The following is a 24,476-nucleotide window of genomic DNA, read 5'->3' on the forward strand; positions in this document are numbered from 1 at the left end:
GTGTGTGTGTGTGTGTGTGTGTGTGTGTGTAAACATGCTCCAGGCAGTGAGAACAGCATGTGCAAAGGTCCTGAGGAGGAAATAAACTCAGTTGAGTGAAGAACTATCAGTAAGGAGGCTAGTGTGGCTGGAGCAGAGAAACATGGGGGGACAGGACATGAGGAAGATAGTTGGAGGCCGATAATGAAGCATCTTGCAGGCCAGCCTTGGGACATTGGAATTACTCTGAACAAGAGGAGAAGCCACTGGAGGGACTTGAACAGAACGTTGACACTGTCTGACTGAGAATATGAAAGGATCTCTGACTACAGTGAAGAGAACAGACTGGCAGGAGGTGACAGTGGAAGGAGGAGGCTTGGACTGAAAGGTTGTGTAGAGGTGTGACAAGCGTTCCGATTCTGGATCTATTTCTAATGTGGAACCAACAGAATCCACTGAAAGATTTTTGACTCCTGGATTTCAGTTTCAAATGCTGGTTCTGAGAGCCCAAACTGAAGCAGCTTAGACAGGATGAGATTTAAACTAGATGAAAGGGGAGGGCTGGAGATATGAAGAACACAAATACCTTTACGCTATGAAGAGGGACAATTACCTGGAAACACCTGGTCAAGGTACCAGGCAAGCAAGCCATACAGAGCAGCATCAAGGAGCATCATCTTCACAGCCATCAGGAAACTGAATCCATCCCCTTCCATGGGACTGTTCCCGATATTACTCCACTGCAGCCCCAGGCCTTGCTCCTCAAAGCGAGCCAGGTACTCAGTGCCAAACCCAAATGCCACAGGAGACAGCAGGCTCTGCAGTGGGGCAAAGAGTGTCCAAAATGAGCAGAGGGTTTCTAACCCAACCCAACGACACCCAAAGGCTCACAGGTAGGAAGGAGGGACAAAACAGGGTGCACATTGTGCCCAGGTGTAAAGCCACCCCAGGGAGAGGTTAAGGCAGTCTTCCCACAGGAAGAGAATTCTAGGAATGCCTCTGAGGTCTCAGAGACCCCTGCCCACTACCCACGGGGCCACCTCTCATCTGCTCAATGGAACACAGTAGTGTAATAGGGAGGACAAATATAATAAGCACAACACATGAAAGGGCCGAGGGTCCTCGTGTTCACCGACCTATCTTTCCCACTTCTTTCTACCTCTTTCTTAAGATCACACAGTTCTTGGCAGAACAAAGAAGCTAAGTTGAGATGCTTTGTGAGAATCCTATTCAAAGGGTCCACAAAGTCATCAGTTTTCTAGGGCAGGCTAGGGAGTCACGCAGGGGACGGTCTCATGACCTCCTGAGGTCTGTCAGAAAGGCCAGAAGAGCCTCAGTTTTTCCCATTTTCAGACTGGGAACAATCACTGTTTTATGTTCTCTGTGGAGAGTACAAGTCAACTGAACAGGTAGCATGCAGAAAGATGTCTGAAGAGGAAGATCCCCAGCCACATCTCATGGGTGGCCCCTGACCTGACAGAAAGCACGGAAGCACAGGCAGAGAGATGGGCTCTTCCCATTTCCTCTGCTCAGAGGTCTCCCCACAGTTTAGAGGACCCCAAGGAGGGTTCAGAGTGTCTCTCTGCAAAAAGAAGGGATTCTTTACCTATATGTTCACAAAAATCATTTTTAAAATCTCAGCCCAGCCTTGGACCACAGTTGCCAGAACTGTTGCTTCCTGGTGGATCCACACACACAAGAAGCCAGCTGTGGCCTCACAGGACTGGCCATCTACACAGTGTATCAGATTGTCCCGCTCTCCCCAGGCAGAGGAAGAATTTCTTGCTACTAGCCCATTGTGATCATTTTAGAAAACTGGGTGCTATAAATAGTAGCAATTAGTTTCTTATTTAACATGAGAAATAAAAGGCAGATGCCCTGGCAGCTCTGGAGCCAAATAAGTTTGAATGTGAGAACAACTTAGACCTTAGATCTTTCCTTAACCAGAAGCAGGTGGTAGTCCTTTCTGGACTCCACTGCACAGAGAATTGTGGACAAGCTCCAACTGCATCCCACAGGTTAATGGGGGGAGGGGAGGCGGGAGGGGTGGAAATGGCCTATTTGAAAACAATTGGAGAAAAAGACAGTGGTGCTTGGGAATTGTGAACTAAGGCTCTCTTGGGCAATCAAAAATCAATTTCTGACACCTCCCCCAGCAAGAGGGCCTGACTCTAGACTAGCTCATTTCTGCATCCCTTTCTGCGTGCACTGGTAGGGCTGCCCCAACTGAAGTAAGTGCTTTTGCAGAGAAACAAAACCTTTTAATTCAGGGAACTGTACAGTCATGGATTTAAGTCATGGACCAAATAGTTAGTGGGACAACCTCCCTTTCTTCTGAATATTCTCAAATGCTAGGAAAAGAAAACTGAGTGAAATGGGCCTGGATGTTTTCCTCTTGTGGACACACAAAGGGACCTATGAGCTGAACTGGTTTTCAATTACTTCCCAGGGCAGACTAATCAAGCAGGATTGGTGGTGAGGAACCCTCAGGTCACCCCCACTTCTGCCCCGTGCCTTTGAACCTTACACCCCTTTGAGCCAAAAGGCAAAGTAGATCCCTTCACAGAGCGGGCCAACCTCTCGGATTGCTACAGACCTCTCGGAGCAATTGTATCATGTGCCAGGAGTGAGCCCACGGTCCCTCACCACAGCCATCTTTGTGTCAGCTGTCATTCGGTCCTGCCAGGCGAAGCAGAGAATGTGAGGCAGGTAGAGGGTGAAGTAGATGACACCACTACAAGCTGCTGCCAGGCTGGCCCTGGAGAAGAAGGTGCTGAGCAGGAAACACTGCATGATCGTAGCGGTGGAGAAAGCCAACAGGAACAGGAAGAGGATGAACGGGTTGCTGTACTGTAGGATCCTTCCATGCTGAAACCAAAGAGGCCATTTGAGTCAATAATTCCCATCCACATCCAGGGCCACCATCCTTCTCAGTGGGTGACCTCTGTGCAGTGGTTCTGGGGCCCTCAGAAACCTTCTGCCCCAGAAGGATCTCTCCCACCAGCTGTTGTTGGTGCCTAAGTTTCCATATTTAAGACCCAATGTGTTGGGTTCCTCAAATCCTATGTGTCGTTTTCCCTAGGAGGGTAACATATTATCAGTACCAAGTAATTATTATGTGTTAAGTAAGCAAATCTTTGGTGGGATTTGAGCAGAGAAGAAGATCTGCATAGGGGGTCTTGGAGCATCAACAGCTCTTGGATATACTGAGTAGATGAGGAAAAAAAGAGGGAGAAGGGGGGCAGCCTGGTAGCTTAGTTGGTTAGAGCGCGGTGCTCTTAACAACAAGGTTGCTGGTTAGATCCCTATATGGGCCTGTGAGCTGCGCCCTCCACAACTAGATTGAAATAACTACTTGACTTGGAGCTGATGGGAGCTGGAAAAACACACTGAAATAGATAAAAGCTTAAATAAAAAAAAGAAAAGAGGGAAATGGGAGAGCACTCAACAAAGTTTAACATTCTCCCGGGGTGTGGCAGCTGATTCAATCATTTGTGCTTGCATTCTGAGATTTGCCACTCACATTAGTTACTGAAAATATCAGTAATTAATCCACATCACTTGGCAGTAGATTAATCCCCCATCCATAATATCATGCAAATACCGTAGAATCCATGAGTAATACTTAGTATCTTTCACATTAACTAATGATTCAATCACGATAGCTATGTAGAAAATAAAACCAAACTAGATATTTTTAATGAACTGCTGCCAAATGACATTATAGAATACACTGAGATGCTCAAATTGGTTCGACCTTCTTGGTTCTTCTTTACGATGGCATCCTATGAGGAACATATAGGTCGCCCTATTCTTGGGAACATAAAAGTACAAATAAGTTTCATTCCTTGAGTTGGTTCTGATTAATTGGTAGTGGTGCCCTGCAGCATGGGTTCTTCTTAGTTAAAACAAGAGACCAATTAGCAATGCCTGTCCTCGCATTTGAGAGTTGAGTAGAACAAATGTGCTAATTAGCTGCTATTGCTACCATTTCTCCTCCATTCATGTTCTCCTGCTCAACAGATTAAAAGATAGAATAAAACAAATGACAAAGAGAGGTGGAAGAGAGCCATTCTTGACTAGAACTAAACTGAGGAAATCTAAAGACAAGATTAGCAATCAGAGCTCCTAATGTTGTGTCAAAGAGGTCTCCACATCACCCGGGAAAGCTCATCCCTTTTCTTTAATCACACAACTCAATAAAAGCAAGTCCAGAACGGAAACTGTGGCTTTTGGCTAAAATAATTTTAAGGTGGTTGTTGCTATTGTCAGAAGAATAAAATTAATTTCTTATCTCAGCTCAAAGCAAAATCCTACAAACCTCTAGGGCTACGTAATTTCTCATTGACTTAAGGCAAACATGAGATTCACTTGGCCGACCCAACAGTTTCACTGGCCTTGCCTTCCTCTAAGGACCACTTTTCTGTTTTGGTTCTCAGTAGCTTGAATTAACAAAGGAACCTTTCCATTGTACCAGCTTCCAGCTTCTTTCCTGCATAGTCGAGGTGAGAAAGAAGGACTAGGGAAAGACGGGCGTGTCATTCAAAGGAAAATCCTATTTTGGTGTGGAAGGCTCTGTTTCCGTCATTACTAGAACAATGTTCTGGTTCCCACAAGGAGAAACACTTTTGTGCACGAAACTCTTGGTGAACATTCTTTACCTCACATCCTAGAAGCTTTGAAGTCCTAATGCTCATTCTTAGGAAGGCAGATCTCAGTGTCACTTATCAGACACAAGTCTCATGGCCATTGCAAGATGTTGCACATGTTTATGCATAAGTGTTTTGCATAATGATGTTTTGCATTTTGACTCCTATAGTTCTGAGGGCACAAATGTCTTGGTAGTGGCGCAAGTAGCAGACTTAAGGATGAGAAGGAATGAGACCCTTAAAGGAAGACAAAGTACTCAGCTTCTCCCCTCATCTCTGTGGAGCTCTGAGATCCTTTGCATATTTAAAGTCACAGCTGGGTTGGGTCAGGTTGAGCAGAATGACCTCCACATCAGCATTGGTTTTGATAAGGCTCTAGCACAGGGTTTGGCTAAGGCCACAGCTCACTAGATCTCAGTGCAACAGTAAAATCAAAACCCCTCAGACTTAGCACATTTTACTGAAAAGAGAAGGGGCAAGGTTTAAATGGGTATGTGTTGGTTGGACAGGATATGTGATGGAACATTCCTGGATCAAATAGGCACCATGTATGGTCTAGCATGGCTGGAACACACTTAACCAGAGTCTGCGGGTCAGCCCGCCTCGTGCAAAGGGTCACGTAATATGATGATGGTAAAGAGGCAGAACAAGCTTGGAGACACTGTATCAGGAGATTGCAAAGCCTGAAGTCTAAAACTTATATCAAATCCCATCAAATAAATATAAAAACTACCTAGATTTATGTCCTTATCATTCTACAAGTACAAAAAAATCATCTACTGTGGAGGCACTAAAAATGAAGGATAGCAGTGTGAAATAATCTGAAATAATTGTGAAATAATGTTTTATTTCCAAACCTAGCTTGTGAGGAACTGCACTTTTGCAAAGGATGGGCTTGTGCATGCTATCTGAGGCTATGAAAACTCCTATCACTGAGAAAGGATAGACTCCAAATTCCATCCTTTGAAACAGAGAGATGTTGGAGATTCTGCAGAATCTCAGCAGAATGTTCAGTGGTCAAGACGTTAGTGGTGAGACCACAAAGATAATTAATCAACAGTCGAGATCTCCTCTTCTAATATGGTGAAAAAGCTCTCCACATTCCCACCCCACCTGGTGGTTGGGGCAGTGACCCCAAGAAAACACTCCTTAGACTCATTTCTTCTGTTTGGAAAGAGAGAACCCTTTGCACATATAATCACCCTATGCTGGGCTCTGCTAACAGCAGCTTCTCCAGATAGTCCATGGAAAGGGGCTGGATAATCTATGTAGACTGTGGTTCCCTGGGCAGCGAGTGGGAGCAGGGAAGGTGTTATGATACATTGGCTCCTTGAGGAAGACTTTGTCTCTCCCAGTATCTTCCACCTTGTCTGAAATGGCTGGGCAGCTACATGTCATGCTATCCTTGGTGGCCAGATCCAGGCACAAGTTCATCAACAGAAAGAAAGATTGGAGGGACAAAGCTATTGGAAAATTCCTGGGCCTTCTCCGTCTGGCTTACCATGATAAATATTGTCAGGAGGAAGATGCTCATTGACATGACAGAGAAGCTGTCCAGGAACCAGGCACACCAAATCACGGTGTTGGAGACACCCTGATTTTTCAACATCTCCTTTAGTCTCAACTCCTTTTCCAAGACGATGTTCTTCACAGTCATGGAGACGGAGTAGATCCAGGCCAGCACCATGAAGATAGGGAAACAGCGGTTCAGGATGATCAGGAAACTGAAGCAAGAGGAGAGAAGCAGAATAGCAGAATGCCCTGTACCTGGTAGAGGTGGAGTAAATTGTTTTGAGCGAATGCGTTGAGAACAAAGCCCAGGTGAAAGGAAAGGTAGAAAAATAGGCTTGAGTCTTAATACATAGCACTTTGCCCTGAAGGATTAGTTTTCCTTTACAACAAGGTGGTAGCTTTTTAGTCAGCCTAGATGAATGCCCTATAAGTAAAATGTCTAAATAAAACATACTATGTTTGTTACACGGTATATACCTACTTGTAAGATCTCCTAGGAGAAGACTGCAGACTTGCTGTGGCATGTGACTGGAGTAGACAGATATATGTTAACTGACACTGAAGGCCAAGAAGGTGGACTATAAAGGGAACTGGTGGTGGTGAGATCAATAATTGGGCTCCCCAAGGGGGTCAGCCATGTAGCACGGTCTACCCGGGAGGATCAAACCCCAGTTATGCAGGATGAGGCACAAAATAACTAATGAGTGTGGCACTTTCAGGAGGCTATCAATAAATAATCAGTGATCCCACCAGCCACTGATTCCACCAGCCATGCACCTATGGCATAAATCCATGGATATCCATTTCAGAAAGCAAGGTAGATTTATAACATGGAATTACTTTATTCTGAGCTTTACACATGATGTCCCTGTGCTTGATGTGCTAGTAAAGCCCCTGGAATTATTATCTATTGAAAACTATTGGGTATCACAGGAAGGGCCCAATTACAGCACGGGAGGGTTTCACTCAAGATGGCCCTAGGGAGAGAACCATAAATTCATAGAGCCTGCTCTTCTGAGAACTGCCACCAGAGGGCTCTCCCACACTGAATGGCCAGAATCCCTACTGCCTCCTGGCTGTTACCCCCACTTCCCTGCAAGCCACTCCTCTTCTGATTCTAAAAGTGGAATTGGGCCTTTGCTCCCTGGCACCACTTCACATCTGTGTGTATTGTCCAAACCCAAACTGACTGCAGAATAGCCACTGTTATCTCTTTAGTCTTCTGTGGAGCTGAGGAAGGAGAACCGATCGGACTAGGATGTTGAGAGGGAGTTTCCTGTGCCCATCCTTGGCTTTATTTTACTGTTTTGCCAGCTGGCAATTTGACTCTTCCTTTCTTTAGGTGGTGCGTGTTTCTCTCATCCCTGAACCCTGCAGTCACACATGTAGACTATGGTGAACTTCCCAGTTTTCTTCTAGGTGTTGAGTCCCTAAGCCCATTGTAGGGTTCTGCCCCCACCCACCATGGTAAGTGAGCCCTCCCAAGCCCCTCGGCCTCTCTGTTCCTCTTTCTATCATCCTTCAAATGAACATTCAGAAAACAGTAAGCTACTTGCTTAGCTTGCTACTGGCCAACAAATGTTCAGGCCTGGGGATACGGGTGGGCAGGGAGGGACGACATGAGCTCATCCAACACATTCCTCTACCTTTTCATTAAGTATACATCATGGGAATGTTAATTATGGAAGGAGCTGCATTATTCCGAGGCTCCTAGGAACCGGACCTACTTGCGATGCAGAGTCCTCATTTGCTAATTTGGCAATCATTGGGCAAACACTCTGGCCAGAATCCTTCCACATACCAAACATACTACGCAGTAGAAATTTAAAGAGCCTTTGTCCCCTCCCCTAACCTCACTTCCCTTGCTTTAATTTTCACCTTCCCTTTTCTATCCAAAACGCCAACTCCCTTCTCCCTGCCACTTCACTTGTCTATCTGGCCCTGCCCGGAGCCTGGCAGAAGCAGGTTCCTCGGTCAGAGCTCCATTCTCCCCAAGCCGGTCCCAGTCCCCGGTTTCTCTCCAAAGAGTTTGAAGGCTGGGGAGCACCCACCCCACCCAGCCACCCAATTAGCTTGTCCAGAAACGGGACTGGGCGCCTCCCACTCACGAGTCATTCACGAAACAGGGGTAAGGCATCTGCTGGAGGTAAATTCCAACTGGAACCTCAGCTGGGGCCTGACTCCTCGTGATTCCCTGTTCAACCATGTCCTGCAGGTAGGCAAAGCCTCCCCAGATGTATCGGAAATCTTCCATGGGATCAGCTCGGGGACCAGAATCCCAGTACCTAAGAAGAAACCGCAGTGGGGGGCAAAGGGTGTGTGGGAATGGACAGCTCACACACACTTCACAAACACGAGGTGACTCAGCACTCACTCTCTTGAAACCTGGCCCTAAACATTTTCCAAGCTATCTGATTCTATTTTCTAGTTCATGTTTTAAATCTCAGTTATGAATATTAGCCACAGTGTGGTTCATAATTGCTTTCATTCAAAGACTCTGATTTGAGCTTTACAAAATTTCTTATTTCCTCTTATTTAATTTCATATCATGAATTTAGAGGCTGAGTCCAGTCTCAGCCCTTACTCTGTACCAAAAGTAATTTGCCAGTGACTTTGGAGAAACCCCACTGGCAGAATCTCTATGTGAAGGTAACTCAGTATCTAGAAGTTTCTATCTCCAAGTTGCACAAAGGCCAGAAAGGGACAAATGCAGAGTTGAGGGTGTGAAGACAGGGTAGCTGAGCTCTCCTGGTCCCACCAACTGGTTAGTTTAGTTCTTTGGTGCCACAGTGTTTCTGTACGTTTCCAAGTGACTCTCCTGCCATTGGAGGAAATGAGTGTTTCCTCTCCTTGCCTCATACATCATCCCGGGGGGTGCCCAGGGCCTTCTGAGATTGCCCAAAACATCACCTGTCCTTGATCTTATTGGTTTTCTCCACCACATTTATGTCCATCCGGATCTTGTACTTCACGTGGCGTGGTAGGGAGCTGGTCCAGGGATACATGTCAGGGAATACCACACCAGCCCAGAACCTGTTTTCCTCCAGCAGAGACAGGGCTCGTTGTGTGAGCTGAATTTCGTCATCATAGCTTTCGAACTTGTCCAGGATCAAGCACTGCAGATAATCACAAAGGTTGAGAGACTGAAGAACACCAATTGCAAAGACTCAACTGCAATAAAGGGCAGGCTGCTGCCCCAGGGGATGGGTCAAATGCAAGGGGACCTATAAACTTACTGTTTACTTAACTCCAGAGTCTGGTGTCAATTTTTCAATGTGTCTAGATTTATAGGTGAAAGGGAGCTAGGAAATGCTGACTTGCTTTAAATCCTGCAGATTTAGTGAGAACTGTACTCTCCGGCTGTCCAAGGCTGTCCAAATACGCAAGTCGTCAAAATGACAAAAATACTCACAGCTCTCCACTCCCCAGCATGGGGAGTCTAGGGAGTGTGGATCACATTAAATGCAGGCTGCTTTGAAGATCAGAAAGCCTGCCGATAAAAGATTTTTAAAGCGAGAGAGAAACAGTGAACATTTCTGCCACTCTGCAAACACACTAGGATGGCCAGCTGAGGGAAGATCAAGGAGGAAGAAAGAAAATACCAGAAGGTCAAAACGAGTTAGTGAGAGAATCATTTCCAATCACAATTTTATGACCAGTAATACTGGTAAAGGAGGAATTTCCTAATGTGTCTTTTTTCCCCCCCTGGAAGAGAAAAAAATGAAATCATTACCCACAAAAGAGCAAAACTAAGAATTTCTTTTAACTTGAATATTAGCGTTGCCCACTTTTATAGATTTGTTAAAGTATTATAGTGTACTTGGATCTGTTTTTTCCCTAACCTCTTGTTCCTATAATACACTAGGGTTATTGTGTCACTGTTTCTTTCTTAGAATGTAACTCACAAGAGGTCAGATGGCCTTGTCTTGATTAATTTGTTCACCAAGTACTTACTGAGAGCCTGCAATGTGCCAGAGCCTGCTCGGCTCCAGGGCTACAAGGAGGAAAGATAAAATCTCTTCCTGAAGGAAATTCAAGATCTAATGAAGAAGAGGGTTGGAATAAACCACCAATCGTAAAGCAGAATGATTGAGCTCTGATGAAAGCAAGCCCAGGGTAGTCAGGGAACCTAGTGGAGGAATGCACCTAAGTCTACCTGGAGGGGTGCAGGAGGGCTGCCTGGAGGAAAAGACTCCTGAGTATAATAAGGAAGATGAGCAGGAATTCACTTACAGGAGGAAAGCAGGGGAAATGTCTGCTCAGGCACAGGGAACATGGGTTATCTGGAGATCTGGAAAAACAGAGCAGTGGTTCCCATCCTTGGTTGTGCTTTTGAGCCACTGGAGAGCTTTAAAAAGACACCCACTCTCAGGCCCCACTCCAAGCAATGAAGTCAGGTTCTCAGGAGGCAGGGCCAATGCACCAGGTTTTGTCAAATGCTCATCAGGTAGTTCCAACGTGCAGAGAAGCGCATAGGTGAACAGAGCTGAGTGATGAGAGATGAACCCTGGGACGGTAGGTGGGGACTGGACCAGTTGCTGTGCTGGACTTCGTAGTGTGACCAACTCACAGAGGGGTTTCCTGGGACATGAGGCTTTCCGTGCTAAAATCAAGCATGTTGTGAGCAAACCCTCAGAAGCCCTAAGGAGTCACTGTAGGCTTTTCAGCAGGGGTATGATATATGGGACCAGATCATGTTTCTGAACGATCACTGGGTGGTGGGGGGCAAGGGGAAGCAGGAAGAGCGGCTCAGAGGCTGTGGATGATGTAATGCAGGCTTAAAGGAACAAATTCATTATCACAGAGGCTGAGTTACCTGGAATCCTCATTTTACTGAAGAGGAAACTGAACAGAAGGAGACCTGCCAGAGGTCAGGCAGCATGAAAGGGGCAGACTCTGGATTCTCTCCCCACATCCCCACTCCAGGCCCTGAGTTCTTCCCCCCACACCAGGAGCCACAGGTAGAGCCGGGTCCACAGGCCCCCCAGATGCTCACAACTGTCTTGTAAAGTCGGAGAGCACAGTTAGTATTTATCCCCACTTTGCAGTCCCGGAGACTTAGGCTCAAAGAGGCTCACTTCCCCAGTTCCGTTGCTCCCACAACAGTTACCAGGAGAAACGAAGAAGTGAGAAAGGTGGACTGAGCACTCATAAGGACCTGACCAGAGACCCACGCTCCCACTGCACTGGTCCGTAAGAAGCCGAAGCCGGCAAACCCAACTCATTCACTGAAAACCCCTCACTGCTGAATCCCACCCCAGGGCATCAGACGGTCAGCCAGAACTCTTTACTGACAGCGTTGTTCCAAACCCACCTTCCTGGAGCCTTAAGAACTAAATGTCCTGCCTCAGGCTGCAAACCCTGGGAGCCAGTCCCCAGTAATGTTCTCAGTCTTCTAGATGAAAAGAAAGAAAACAAAGGAAGTTACTAGTTTTCCAGCTGATATGAAAACGAGGAATACAGGTACAGGAGAAAATCTATAGGGCTAAGGCTTCAGGGACACCATACTAAGAAGATAGTTATTTGAAAAGGAAATGGAATTGATACTTTTTAAAGAAATACCAGTCAGTGTAGTCACAGAGTTAAGGGAAATGATAAACTTTCTTTAGCCAGCTATGCTTTTGCAAACAGGCGTTGCCCAGACTAACACTAGCCACTGCTTAAAGGAGATGGAGGACTTAAGTACCAAAGGTCCTTAATAAATGTTCATTGTTTTCTACACAGAAATAATATAAGATTTGCTACTTTATGCTTTCCCTCCCCCTTTTCTTGGTGCGGAATCTAATATGTATTCTGGCGCCAAGATCAAGCTGCCAATGTTTGTCAGGACTTAGCTCAACAACACTGCTATGGGGACAGAGTTGGCAGTATGCTGCTTGGGCAAGGAGGCATCAAAATGGAACTGCTAGGGTATATTTAAAACACACACACACACACACACACACACACACACACACACACACACACACTTATGTTTCTTCTAGGGAGACCTCGGCATTCTACAAAGACGAATAATGAAATAATCTCATTTTTTAAAGTCAGTTTGGCTAGTTTCGTCCTACATATACAAAATTTTAGAATTGACAATCAGAGTGAATCTGAAATTAGATTTGTAAAATAAAAAGCAAAAATTATTTTGGGAGATGCAATTTTTCTTTGCAGTTTCTTTTAGTTGTAGCATGTTGTCTCACACACACACTCACACATACACGTTGCTCTACCAATTCACTCACAGCATTACAGGGCATTTGGACAAAAGGAGTTGCAGAAATCTTGTGGTCTGACGTCCTTGCTTCCTGTGAGGAAACTGGCATCAGAGAGGTGAGGGGCAAAGGGTCTGTATAGGTCAGAAGCAGAACCCGAATCCATGTCTTCAAGTGTCAAGCCTGAGGGTGGTGCTGTTCCCCACATATTGCTCTAAGAGTAAGTCACATTCTTAAGCACAAAGTAGGGTCAACAGAATTCCTGAACAGGAAGATCTCTTGTCCTAGAGTAGCACTGTGTGGAATGTTGTAGAACTTTCTAGAATGTGGAACTGTTCTCTATCTGCCCTAACCGATATGGTGGCCAGTAACCACATTTGGCCACTGAGCACTTGAAATGTGGCTAGTGCATCTGAATTTTTCACTTTAATTAATTTAAATTTAAAAAGCTGCCTGTGGCTGCTGGTTACTGTATAGGTCAGCACCGCTCTAGCTGCAATAAGATCCTTGAGGCCAGAGGCCACGTCTTGTTCACTGTGGTCTCTGGAATACTTACTATTTTCTCATGAAAGCAACTAGATTAGTGTTTACTGAATCAAATTGATTTAAATTTAGAAGCCTCGAATACTCCAAGAAATACAGCTTTACAGCTGCGTGTTTTGAAAGCAATCCTGTGCACCCCAGACACAGATGATAAACCAGGAGAAATTAGTAAAAAGCGAATTTTTGCTAAGATGCTAATAACTCTCAGTGAAGCAAAACAGCTAATAAAAACAAATACATTTTCATAATGTGACTTTCTGAGCTGGCTAGCCCACGCTCTTTGAACTCCCCTTTCATGTCTTAAAGGGAAATCCATACGGGAATAAGCGGCTGATGTTTTCAGTGACATTGTTGAGTCCTGTGGTGACGTGGGCTCCATCCTGGCTGTTTTATCAGGCACAGCTGCCTGATTCACAGTCATGTTTCCTGCTGTGTCCCCCTAGATTGGTACCCTGATACTCTCTGGAAAAACAAAACTTAAAAGGTTTGCAAACACTCATTTCTACCCTGAAACATCTGACCCATTTTCAAAGTTTGGTTATCTTCCCCATCTTGGAAAGTGGGATAGCATAACGTTTAAGAGGCAAACAGCCTCGGAGGCCATCCCCACTCTGCTGTTTCCTACCTGTGTGGCCTCTGTTTCCCTCTCTGTAGAACTGAGATATGCCCGACGTCAAAAGTCTGTTTTAAGAATCACATGACAGCATTTGTGAAGCCAGCCAGTGCCTCCTGGTAAGAACAAAAGCTGATGCTTATTGAAGGCTTACCATGTGTCCCAAACTTGTCCAAGGGCTTTGCTTGGATTAAGCCTTTGAATTCTCACAACCACCTGAGGAAGTCAGTTACAATTATCACTCCAAGCTCACTTATGAGGCCCAATGAGCCATAGTGAACATCCTCCGGATAGAGCCTGTGTTTTAACCACATAGTTAAACTGTCTCAATAAATGCCATTTTTATTACTGCTTTTGCAAAACATCTTGAAAGTCAACAGAGTCTAATGGCTTTAAGCCCCTGTCAGGTTACCTTTCATTCATGACAGCTGTTTATCCAGGGAGGAAGGCAGTTATTTTCTTTAAATAATATGTCTAGGAACACAACTCATCCTGAGCTGATCTGCAGCACTGCATCTGGTTAGAACAATGCTATGGACAGAAGCCAAAGCCCCGCACCCCACCTGAGCAATGGCGGGAGGGGAGGAGGGGAGGCCTAACCCATTGGTGTTCACTAGCAGCTAACAGGCCATTAGATGAAAATCAGACAACTCCACCCAGAGGAAGGTGTCATGAAGCTAATCCAGAGTGTCAAACTCACCAAATCTGCTTGAGGTCAAGGCTGAGCAATGGTGGAAGCTGCCTTGGACTTGAGTCAGAAGTCCCTGGGCTGTCCTCTGAGGTATAACTCACGTGCACCCTTGCATTCTTACGCGGAGGCCACTTACTTCATAGCCAAGTGGCCTCATTCCCTGCTGGTACTTGCTCTGGTCCCTGAAGTTAAAATTGTGGTGAATGAGTGTGTCTATTCGTGTGTGTGCATGAGTGTATTTGGGAGGCAAAGATGAATGATTAAACCCTTAGCCAAGGTCATTGATTTTGACATATGTATTTGGTCTGGTCTGATTAGCTGTAAGTTAAAACATAGTAAATTCTAATGAGGCTGAGGCCCTGGAGTCTATCTGTAAAAGCTATTTAGTTCTACACAGAGAGAAACTGTGTGATCATGGATGTTAGGGAAGAGTAGAGGCCGATAAGAACCGGCCAGTGTAAGGAATACAATATAAAGACAGCACCACTATGGGGAGAAGAATTCAAAGGGCATTGTCAGTGAATAAGAAGACAGTGTCTCACGCCTCCGAGGCAGATTCTGGGCAAATTGCACAACCAGAGATCACCAACTCAAAGAGAACCCTATAGCTCTGTGATAGCCAAAGACAGTTGACCAAGAAAAGGAGTTTCTTTGTCCCCTTCAGTTCCCAACTGCTGTAGCAAAACCCAGGTGGCAGGGCTGCCACCATGTGAAGTCCACACAAGTCCTACAATTCTCTGTTGGTGGTTTTGCTGATAGTCACCAGTAAGCAGAGTTCACCCTGGCAGCAGAGGTTGGAGCTCTCTCTCCAGGGCAGGCAGCTGTGTTCAAGACCAAGACCGCTGGAGAATGCAATCATTTGTTTACACAGCTAAATCAAACACCACCTTGGGAGAAGAAGCCACAGTAGCAGCAGGCTTCCTTCTTCAACTGTGACCTCTCTGACTCTAATTCAAACACATTAAGTAATAGATAAATTAAATTATCTATTAAGTGGGAAACGTTGCCCAGTGGAAGCAAAGAAATAAAGAAAATCTCACTTTTTGTTTGAAGTTGATAATCAAAGGGGCCTGGCACCCAGGCTGACACATTTTGACGAATATACCCAGGACATGTGGCGGGTGAGTCTTCAGGGAGAAGGGAGGCCCTGTACCCACCCTTAGAGATGTTGGTTCTATAATCCTGCCTCTTACATCTTGAACTTCCAAACTCAGGCTGAGAACAAAGTGGCCGATGGTGCCAATGGAGGCCTGAAGTGGTCCTGCTGGTGTTAACGTAGACACCTGCCATTCCTTTAGAAAAATGCCAGTGGATGTGGGCAAACATCCCAGAATGAATTTCCTGGCAGATCTAGACTGTAATACTCAAGATTCATTTCCCACCACATGGAAAAAGCCAACGAACGGATAAAATAGCTTTGGGCTGTTAGAGTTGGTTGTGATGGTGAGACAGAGGCCCAAGGCAGTGCAATAAATTTTATCCAACACATTGGGCCCGTGACTAGACATCTAAAAGCGTTCCATCACAAAGAGTGAGGAAATGTACCGACTGGGAAACAAAGGGACAGGAAATGCACAGCTGTTAAAAAATGTCTGTTTCTAAAATAAACAAACACAATAAAGAAACAAATAAAAAGGCCAAGTTGGAGCACAAAGCCTCACCCTGGGACAAGGCCCCCGGGTAAGTCTTGCTGTCTAGCGGGCTCCAAGGGAAGACAGAACAACCTGGCTGACAACTGCCGGGGACTTCAGCTCGCAAGGCTTTCGTCTTTAATCATTCCAACAACTCTGGGAAGTAGGTGCTACTATATTAAAAATATTTAATCGTCAGCAGAGCCGGGCACTGGCCAATCAGAGCATATTCTGGTCCTGAACGCCTGGATCACCCGGCCCGGGGAACACCACCAAGACTGCAGCTCCAGTGTCACCCCAGTTTTCAGGATGTTGCCCACCATCACAGAACCCATAAATAAGTGCGCGAGACAACGTGGTCACTGCAGGATGAAGCTGCTCACAGCCAGGCCCGCTGCCCTTTCCAGCCCCGTCTCTGGACGCTGCTGCTCCTCCCATGCCCACCCACTTCCTTGATGTGCAGCCACAGCCCTGCCCACACTATCTGCTTCTCTGGAACTTGTCTTACAGAGTCACACCCCTGCGCTTTGCGAATGCTTTTCCTTCTGCCTGAAATGGCCTTTCCGCCTTGCTTGGCCAGCAAATTCAATCTTTAAGGCCCCGCATAAATGTGTTTTCATTTTTAATTTGGCATTTATGGGTGTCTATTTTATGCCAGTGCAGCTCCACTAAGTTAATTGGGAAATCAAAAGATAAATTAAGACAATTTGGACCCTTAGGGGTTCAGACCTATGGAGGTGGGGAGACGTATGAACAAGTAATTCTCAAGGGCTACGATGGAGGGAATATGGTGCATAGAAGGCCTGAAAGACAGGAGCTGAGTCCCGTAGGGGAGCAGAAGAGGCAGCAGGTGAGCCAGTCAGGCGGGAGGCCCAGAGCTGCATGCCGTCCCATCTACCGTGGAAGAGTCATGAAGTGGCTAGCCTGGGATGGATTTCACCATTACAGTAATGAGGGGCCGCTGAGGAGCTTTAGGTGGGAACACCATGGAGACACTGGGGTTTTGGAAAGATCTCACTGGAGGCAGCGTGGGAACTGAATGGAAGGAGCGAGTATCTGGAGGCCCAGAGACCAGTGAGGAGAAATGGTACAGGCCTTACATAGAGAGGGAGAGGAAGGAGGGATTTCAGAGATCATCTGGAGGAAGGACTGACAATCCTTGGAGGATCTGTGACATTGTGACCTTGGATTTCGGCAACCTGTTTCTATTCCATCAGATTGAATGACTGTTCTAGCTGTCCTCTGAGATCCCACTACCATGGTGCTATTTCACGCCATGCTTATCTGTCCCCATAGAAAGTGAGCTTCTAGGGGTCAGGGATTAATTGTATTTATTCAGATGTAGGTAGTCAATACATGCAAATATATGAACGAACGACTAAATGAGCTCAAATCATGTTGGTTTTCTACCATAAACCTAGCAGTAAAGACCCAATCAAAATAGTGTCAGTCATTCCCAGGATTATCAAATAATTGATGTATATGAATAAGACTCATTATACAATTTATCTGAACAATTCTTCCTAAGTCCCCTACTAACGGGCCCCGCATATTATGAGAGAAAGAACATCCTCATCGGAGTCAGACAGGTGTGACCTAGAATTCTGGAACCCCTGCTCATCTGCTGTGGTATGTCAGGCACATCAGTTTTTAATTCTATGAATGACAACAATCATGCCTCCTGAGCAGGTAGTTAGGAGCCCTGCGTGAGGTGACATGTAAAAATGCCTGATGTAGTGATTGGCTCATAGCAGGCTCAAGTACCAGTCCCTTCCCTCCACCCATGACCCCAGCTCACCCCCACCTGTGTCCTCTTTACTCAGCCCAGTCCCATGTTTCTGAGAGACTGATGAGGCATTAAATGAGACTATTGTCCATGAGTTGCTAATGATCCAAATCATGGCTCTTGAAATAATACCGCACTCATGGTGTAGACTTATGTACCTTGCCTACCTCTCCTCCAACTTTTCCTTAGCCTGCCAGTGCACGTGTGGCGTCAACGAATCAACAGAAGAAAGCAATAGGAAAGATACTCCGCAAACATCTATTCATTTGATGCTAAAGAACATTATAGGATCAGTAGCTTTATCTTCCCAATTCTATTTTTATTTTTTCTTAAGCTAGCCTGAAAAATACACTCCCCGAGTGCATTCTGGTTGGGTGGTGGTGGCACGTGGCCAGGAGCATGCCAAGTATAAAGGAAAAGTAGTACAAAATATCCCACTACTGACAATTCATCAACAAGATAATCACCAAGTAGATAATAAAGAGTTATGCACATATACTGATTGTGTTGGACAGCACAGCAACAAACAGTTAATAAATACATGTTTTTCCAAGACTTAGAGAAAGGTAGTTGTGACTGGTTAATGCACAATTTTATGCCTTGACCAGAGCTATTATCATATTAAAGTTTGGCTGAATTCAGCTTCCTGATGTGAAATTCAAGACCTGAAATTCAAATATGCTATGAACTTAGAATACACTGTGACCTCTAAATAGTATTGCAGTTGTGCCAGGCCTAACATTTCCCTAAACAAAGAAATCAAAGGGGAGGGGTGTGTATGTTTGTTTTAACGCAAGGGTAATCAGTGAGATACATTATTCATTCTTCTAAATGTGCTTTTCTCCGGAAGAAAAAAATACATGAATAAGACACATGTAAATGATGACTATACAAGTAAACACATACTAGTTTAAGAGATTTACCGATATGAAGACTCATTTGCCCTCGGTCTCCTTAGATGTGGAGAAGAGGATGATCAGAAGGCCTGTAGAAACGAATCTTCCCACATGTTAGAGATATGAAGCTCCCCAGATGTCACCATCACCCCTTTCCCTAGTCCACTGTCTACCTTCTGACCAGAAGGTCTGCGTATCATTCATTAATTTCTCTGCTGCTGAAGGCTGGGCCTCAGGGAATAGACAGAACATGGTTATGGGATGAATGAGGTTGTAGAAGCCTCTTACTGAGGAGGTGCTCCAAGGACAAGAAAAGGTCCAGAGGACTGGACCTTCATCTACAGAAGCGCCAGAATGCTGCCCAATCTACTGGGCCCTCAGGAATGGTCTGACATTCCTGATTCTAAGCCGATTCACTAGGGTTAATATAAAGAGTAGCTTCACAGTCCCTGGTTGATGTGTACACAAAGTTTGGAATCTGAGAAAAGGCACATTCTTTACTTGGTCTGTGGTTCAGGGGGAGACATTCAGGAGGTTAATAGTAAGAGCTGCTATGCACCGAACGTCTGCTGTGTGCCCAGCCTTTTCCCATTTCATCCTCACAGCCACCTGGAAAGGAGGATATCACCACCGCCTCCTAACAGATGAGGACTGGAAGGCAGAGGATTTACAATCGTGCCTAACTAATCAATGGCATGAGTGTGAAACACTATTAACCACCGGCACACTTCTCTTATTTTGTTAACAACAACCCTGTAAGGTCCGTTGTGTTACCACCTGGATTTTACAGGTAAGAGACTTGAGCCTTAGAAGGTAAAGTGACTTTCTTAGGGCAACTCAGCTAATAAGAAGCAGAGATCCAGGCCCATTTGTCCTCACTGGATGGGTGAGAAGTTTCCACCAGCAGTAGTCTAACATCACATACAAGTGACCCAGCAAGGTGGCTCCTGGGGAATGGCCCTCCTCCAGGCCACTCAATGGAATGTCCAGTAACCAAGGCCTCACTCCAAGCAGAAAGAAAGGGGATTTAGCCCTTCTGTTAGTTGAAGAGACAACCTAATGAATCACTCCTTTTCCTATAATGACAAAAGGCTTAAAGGTCGTTGATCTTAGTTCTCAGAACTTCTATTACTGCTCAATATCAATCTAAGTGCACCTAGACTGACATGCTTTTCATTAAAAAATTTTTTTTTGCTTACTTTTCCTTAAAGGATTTTTTTCTTTTTTGTCATAAGTAGGGAACTAAGCATAGAGGCTGGTCCAGGAAGCTCTCACAGATCTTCAGACAAGTCATATTACTGAAAAGGAGAGCCTCAGTCAAGCTGTGAACAGTCTGTGAAGGAACACACTTGCTGCCCTGTCCTGGAGAGACCCTTAGAGCCGCCTACGAGGGGTTTTCATGCCCTGTCTGCTCCTCGGCAGTCCAGAGAATGGGAGCTTGAGGGTCTCCAAGGCTCTTCCAGAATTTCCAACACACAAGAACAGCAGAGAAATCCAGGACCCACTGCAATGATTGTTATTTTTCCTCACTGCACATTTCCCCCTCCTACCTTCTCCTTTTGGTTCATGTCACCCCTCCCCCCACTTCCCTCCTCCCTCCCCCAAGGGCAGGAAGATCAGAAACTTCATCATAATCACCTGCTGAGAGTTTGGCCCCATCACAACCCCTCTTAGGAACCCCTGGGGGAGGCCACTGACCTGACCTGTGGCCACCAGGCCTTTGCCTGGGAGCACTTCGCTCTGCTGATGGGATTGCAGAGTCCTCAGGAAGTGTTGGGGGTTGAAGCTGGATGGAATCAGCAGCTTTGTAATCAGCAGAGAAGGATCAGGAGTGGCTGGGCCTGATTTCACTAATGCCATTTTCCTCCTCTTAAGCAGTAATTTTGTTGGTTTGTATTTTGTTTAAAAGTTAATATTTATTAAGTGCTTACTGTATGCCAGGAACTATTCCAAGTGCTTGGCATGAATTAACTCAATTCTCATCACAGGCTTATTAGGAAAGAACGATTAATATCCCCGTCTTACAAATGGGGGAAACAGAGGCACAACTAGCAGGGATTTGAACCCAGGCGGCCTGGCTCCGGAGACTGACTTCTTAACCATTTAAGCAGTTGATATATATTAAGTATCTGTTGGGTGCCTGGTGCTACATTAAGCATAAGCTACACAGAAAAACAATAATCCTTCAAGGAAACAAGACCTTTATGCCACCATGCAAATGTCAAGTCAAACACTTGACAAGAAGTATTCTTTATTACTGACAGTACCTGTCAAAACCATTGTGAGAACCACTGAACTCCCTTCTGCAAGAATAAAAGAATAGACCCCTTCTCCTCCATCCACGCCCCCGTCAAGAGTTCTGCCTATAGTATAACCATGCAGGGGATGGTGGTAAGCATGGCCAGGAGAGGGACTTAGTGACAGAGGCAGGGTGACATCAACTGAGTAATTATACAAGGGGATTTGAAAGCCCCACCAATCTAATAGGTGTGCAAATATACAGATGACCAGGCCTCATCTGCGGAAATTCTGAGTCAGCGGATCTGGGTTGGTGTCTAGGAATCTGTTTTGTAAAAAGCACCCAAGGTCGTTCTTGCCCTCAGACAGGTTGGGAATCACTTTGTAATGACGTGAATTCTGGAGCTGCTGCTGATGTTACACCTGGCTCCTTCTGGAAGGTCACCTAGGGAGCCTGTGCTGCCACTTCCACGGTTCTAGAGGGAAGGTCCCATACTCGGGGGAAACTCTGGTGGCACTAGGGGCAGCAGACAGCCCTCAAAAGCACTGTGGGGCAGATGAAGGCAGGCTTTTTCTCACTATTTAGTTATCCTCCAGAACCAGGAGTCGGAGGGAGGGGGCTTGCTCTTGGGGGCCCTTACCCTAATTCCTTACCCTATTGCCCACAACATCTCCTACCTTCTAATGGTTCCAGATGACACAAGGCCTAGACCTGGCTCTGACCTGGCCCCCCTGATCTTGGCAGGTGTGACAAGCCCTTAGATGGAGAGGTTCTTTGGGAGTTTGAGGTCACGATTTTGAAAATAATTGGGATGCTCTCCCTGACCCCAAGTAACTCCAGTCTTGCCGATGAGCCAGAGATGGACACATTAACAGGTAACTCAAATCTAACATGAACAGGGTTGAAGAGAAGTCTGAAGAGAAGGCCAGGGAAGCACAGAGGAGTGAGTAGAAGCAGACATGACACTTAGAGCTGAGTCTCAAAGAATGAATGAATAGGAAAGCTCAACAGATGGGGAAGAAAAAGTCATCTCAGGCTTTTCTGCCTTATGTTTCTTCTTTTGAAGAAACAGTCTCCCCTACTTCAGTCCATGCTCAGTCCATGAGATTCAGATGAAGACAACTCTCTTTTCCCTGTGGTGGGCATATGATCCAGACCCCCATCGTGGTACACAACCCCCTGAGGGAGTCGGGGACAGGTAGAAGAGCCAGGCCAATCAGAGAACCATCTAGGAGTAATGCTTACACTCTAGGGAAGCCACTCCCACTTCCAGCAGAATTTTTGGTGCGAGGATGACCACAGAAGGCCATGAGTTACTGACACATCATCAAATGAAGAGGGCCTGGCAGAGATGGAAGAGGGAGGACGCAAGTGGCAAGGTGAGCCGGAGAGTCTCACGGTAACATTTAATTCCTAGACGCCCTGACCTTCCAAGATATGTCAACCGATACACCTCTTTTTTGTTTAAGCAAAAAGGCTCCAACAAATGAACAAACAACATTTGCAAAGGGTGGAATCAGGAGAGGTCAGGGCATGCCTGAGGGTGGTAAAAGGGCCAGAGTAGAGGTGTGAGTGAGCAATGGCTGTGAAGGAGGGCTGGGCAGGTTTGGAAAGACTGTGTTCCTTGGGGATAGAGTCATTAAGATTTTAAGTGTGAAGGTGATGCTGGCAGACATGTGTTTGGAATGAATGTAGCTCTGGTGTCAGTGTGGAGAAATGCCTGAGCCAACAGAAACTGGACCTTGGAATCCCAGCGGAAACAGTTAGAATAGGCTGGTGGACAGACGACAAAGCTTCTGTGCCACAGAGAGCTGGAGCTGACAGATATTTAGGAGATAGACCAAGCTCACTGTGATACTATGACTTGTAATAAGAAATACATGTTTGGCATTTGTTCCTGTTTCTGGTACAGAGCTCCTAAAATCCTTAGAACTTTCTATGTGTTGAGCACCAGAAAGCTGTCTTTGTTGTGTTAATGGTAACTTTTGGAAAACACCTAAAAATGGGGGCTGGTTGCCAGGACAATCAGGTGATTACTGGGTTGGATGTTTCAGTTCCACCCTCCCCTTCCTTCTACCTCCCTTCCTGGGAAGGCAGAGGGCTAGTGATTTAATCAGTCATGCCTGTGTAATGAAGCTTCCATAAAACCCCCATAGGATGCAGTTCTGGGAGCTTCAGCGTTGGTGAACACTTGGAGATCTGGGGAGAGGGGCTTCAGAGGGGCCATGGAAACTCCGCACTCTTTCCCCATGACCTTGTTCTATGCGTCTCTTCCATCTGACTGTCCCTGAGTTATACCCTTTTGTAACAAACTGGTAACCTAGTATGTAAATTGTTAATCTGAGTTCTGTGAGCTGCTTTAGCAAATTAATCTAACGCATAAAGGGGGTCATGGAAACCTCTGATCTATAGCCCATTGGATAACCTGGATTTGTGATTGGTGTTTAAAGTTGGGGGGTAGGCAGTGCTGTGGGGCTGAGCCCTTAATCTGTGAGATGTGATGCCACTCCAGGTAGACAGTGTCAGAACTGAGTTGACACCCAGTTAGTGTTGGAGAATTGCTTGGTGGTGTAGGAAAAAACTCCATGCATTGAATTGGGTGCAGAATAATCGTGCGAGTGGACACGACAGAGACAGGAGAGGGGTCAGAAGGGCAAGCTCTGAATCCAGGCACACTCAGATCTGCATCCTGTCTAGCAGGTGTGGGATGAGATCTTATTTAACATCTTTAATCCTTAACTTCTACATCTGTAAAATGGGGATGAGCATAGTGCACACTTCATGGAGCTGTTGTGAGGATTAAAGGAGCTAACGTGTGTGTAAACCCGAGAAGAAAGACTCATTTGATGTGAACCCTGAGAAGGAATTGATCTGCTGGGCTTGGCAACTGTTTGCTGACAGGGGCTTCTCACGTACTCTGTATGTTGGGAAGACCCTCAGACTGAACTCTCAGCTTCCCACACTATGCCCTGCTCCTTTAAATGGGCTGAATCAACTATTATAAGGGAGTTACTGGTTTCATCTTTCAACCAATGGATGAAGATCTGCCCTATCCAATCAGGACTGCTCCATAATAACCACATAATGGCAACCAGTCAGGACAGTGAAATTCAGGTCAATCAGAAGTGTACAAATTTGGATACATTGTTTACATAAAATGGACCTAATTGGGAACCTGGGCAGAAACTTTCACTATAAAAGGCAGCCTCCCCTTTGTCTCAGCAGAATACAATTTAGATTGCTACTTGATCTGTCTCCTGGGAAGCAGCTCTTTTTACCCAATAAATATTTTTTAAAAATTCTTTACTATAGTCTACAATTATTTTCATTTACACGTGTAAAAGCACTTAGCCCAGTGCTTGGCACAAAGTAACACTCAATAAATTACAGCTGTTTCGTGGAAGAGGGAAAAGAAAGATAATTAAGGGTGACCCTAAAATCTCTAGCTTGAGAATTTGGAAAAATGCTGAGCGCAGTAATCAGGATAAGAAAGGCCAGAAGAGGATAAGTTTTGGGGGGAAGGAGAACACAAATCTGTTTTTGGACATAAGTCTGATGTGCCGGCAGAACCTGGAGGTGGGAGTGGCCAACAAGCCATGGGACCTCAGACTCGAGGTTTGATGGCCAATGATGGCCACTGAAGCAATGGTGGACAGGAGAGGGTCGAGAACAGACACAGAACAGACACAGACACTTCAGGGGCTGCAAGGAAGGAGGAGTCGGGGAGCTGTCAG

General features: G+C 45.7%; 1 protein-coding gene across 10 annotated transcripts in view; it reads right to left on the bottom strand.

Moving 5' to 3' along the window:
- Positions 1-24,476, bottom strand: part of ABCA4 (ATP binding cassette subfamily A member 4) — a 111,792-nt gene that overhangs the window by 81,475 nt on the left and 5,841 nt on the right. For all 10 annotated transcript variants that reach the window (XR_016018664.1, XR_016018663.1, XM_088791340.1 and 7 more), the window contains exons 6-10: positions 9,051-9,256; positions 8,249-8,425; positions 6,130-6,352; positions 2,626-2,847; positions 593-797 (exon numbers count right to left, since the gene is read on the bottom strand). Coding sequence is in view for 8 of the 10 variants with exons in the window: in XM_088791340.1 (XP_088647466.1) it covers positions 593-797; positions 2,626-2,847; positions 6,130-6,352; positions 8,249-8,425; positions 9,051-9,256 (1,033 nt within the window). In the remaining 2 variants the exon portion in view is untranslated. The remainder of the gene's footprint in view (positions 1-592; positions 798-2,625; positions 2,848-6,129; positions 6,353-8,248; positions 8,426-9,050; positions 9,257-24,476) is intronic.

Source organism: Rhinolophus sinicus, chromosome 14 (genome assembly GCF_057876585.1).
Source record: "Rhinolophus sinicus isolate RSI-liver-muscle chromosome 14, RSI-T2T, whole genome shotgun sequence".
NCBI lineage: Eukaryota > Metazoa > Chordata > Mammalia > Chiroptera > Rhinolophidae > Rhinolophus > Rhinolophus sinicus.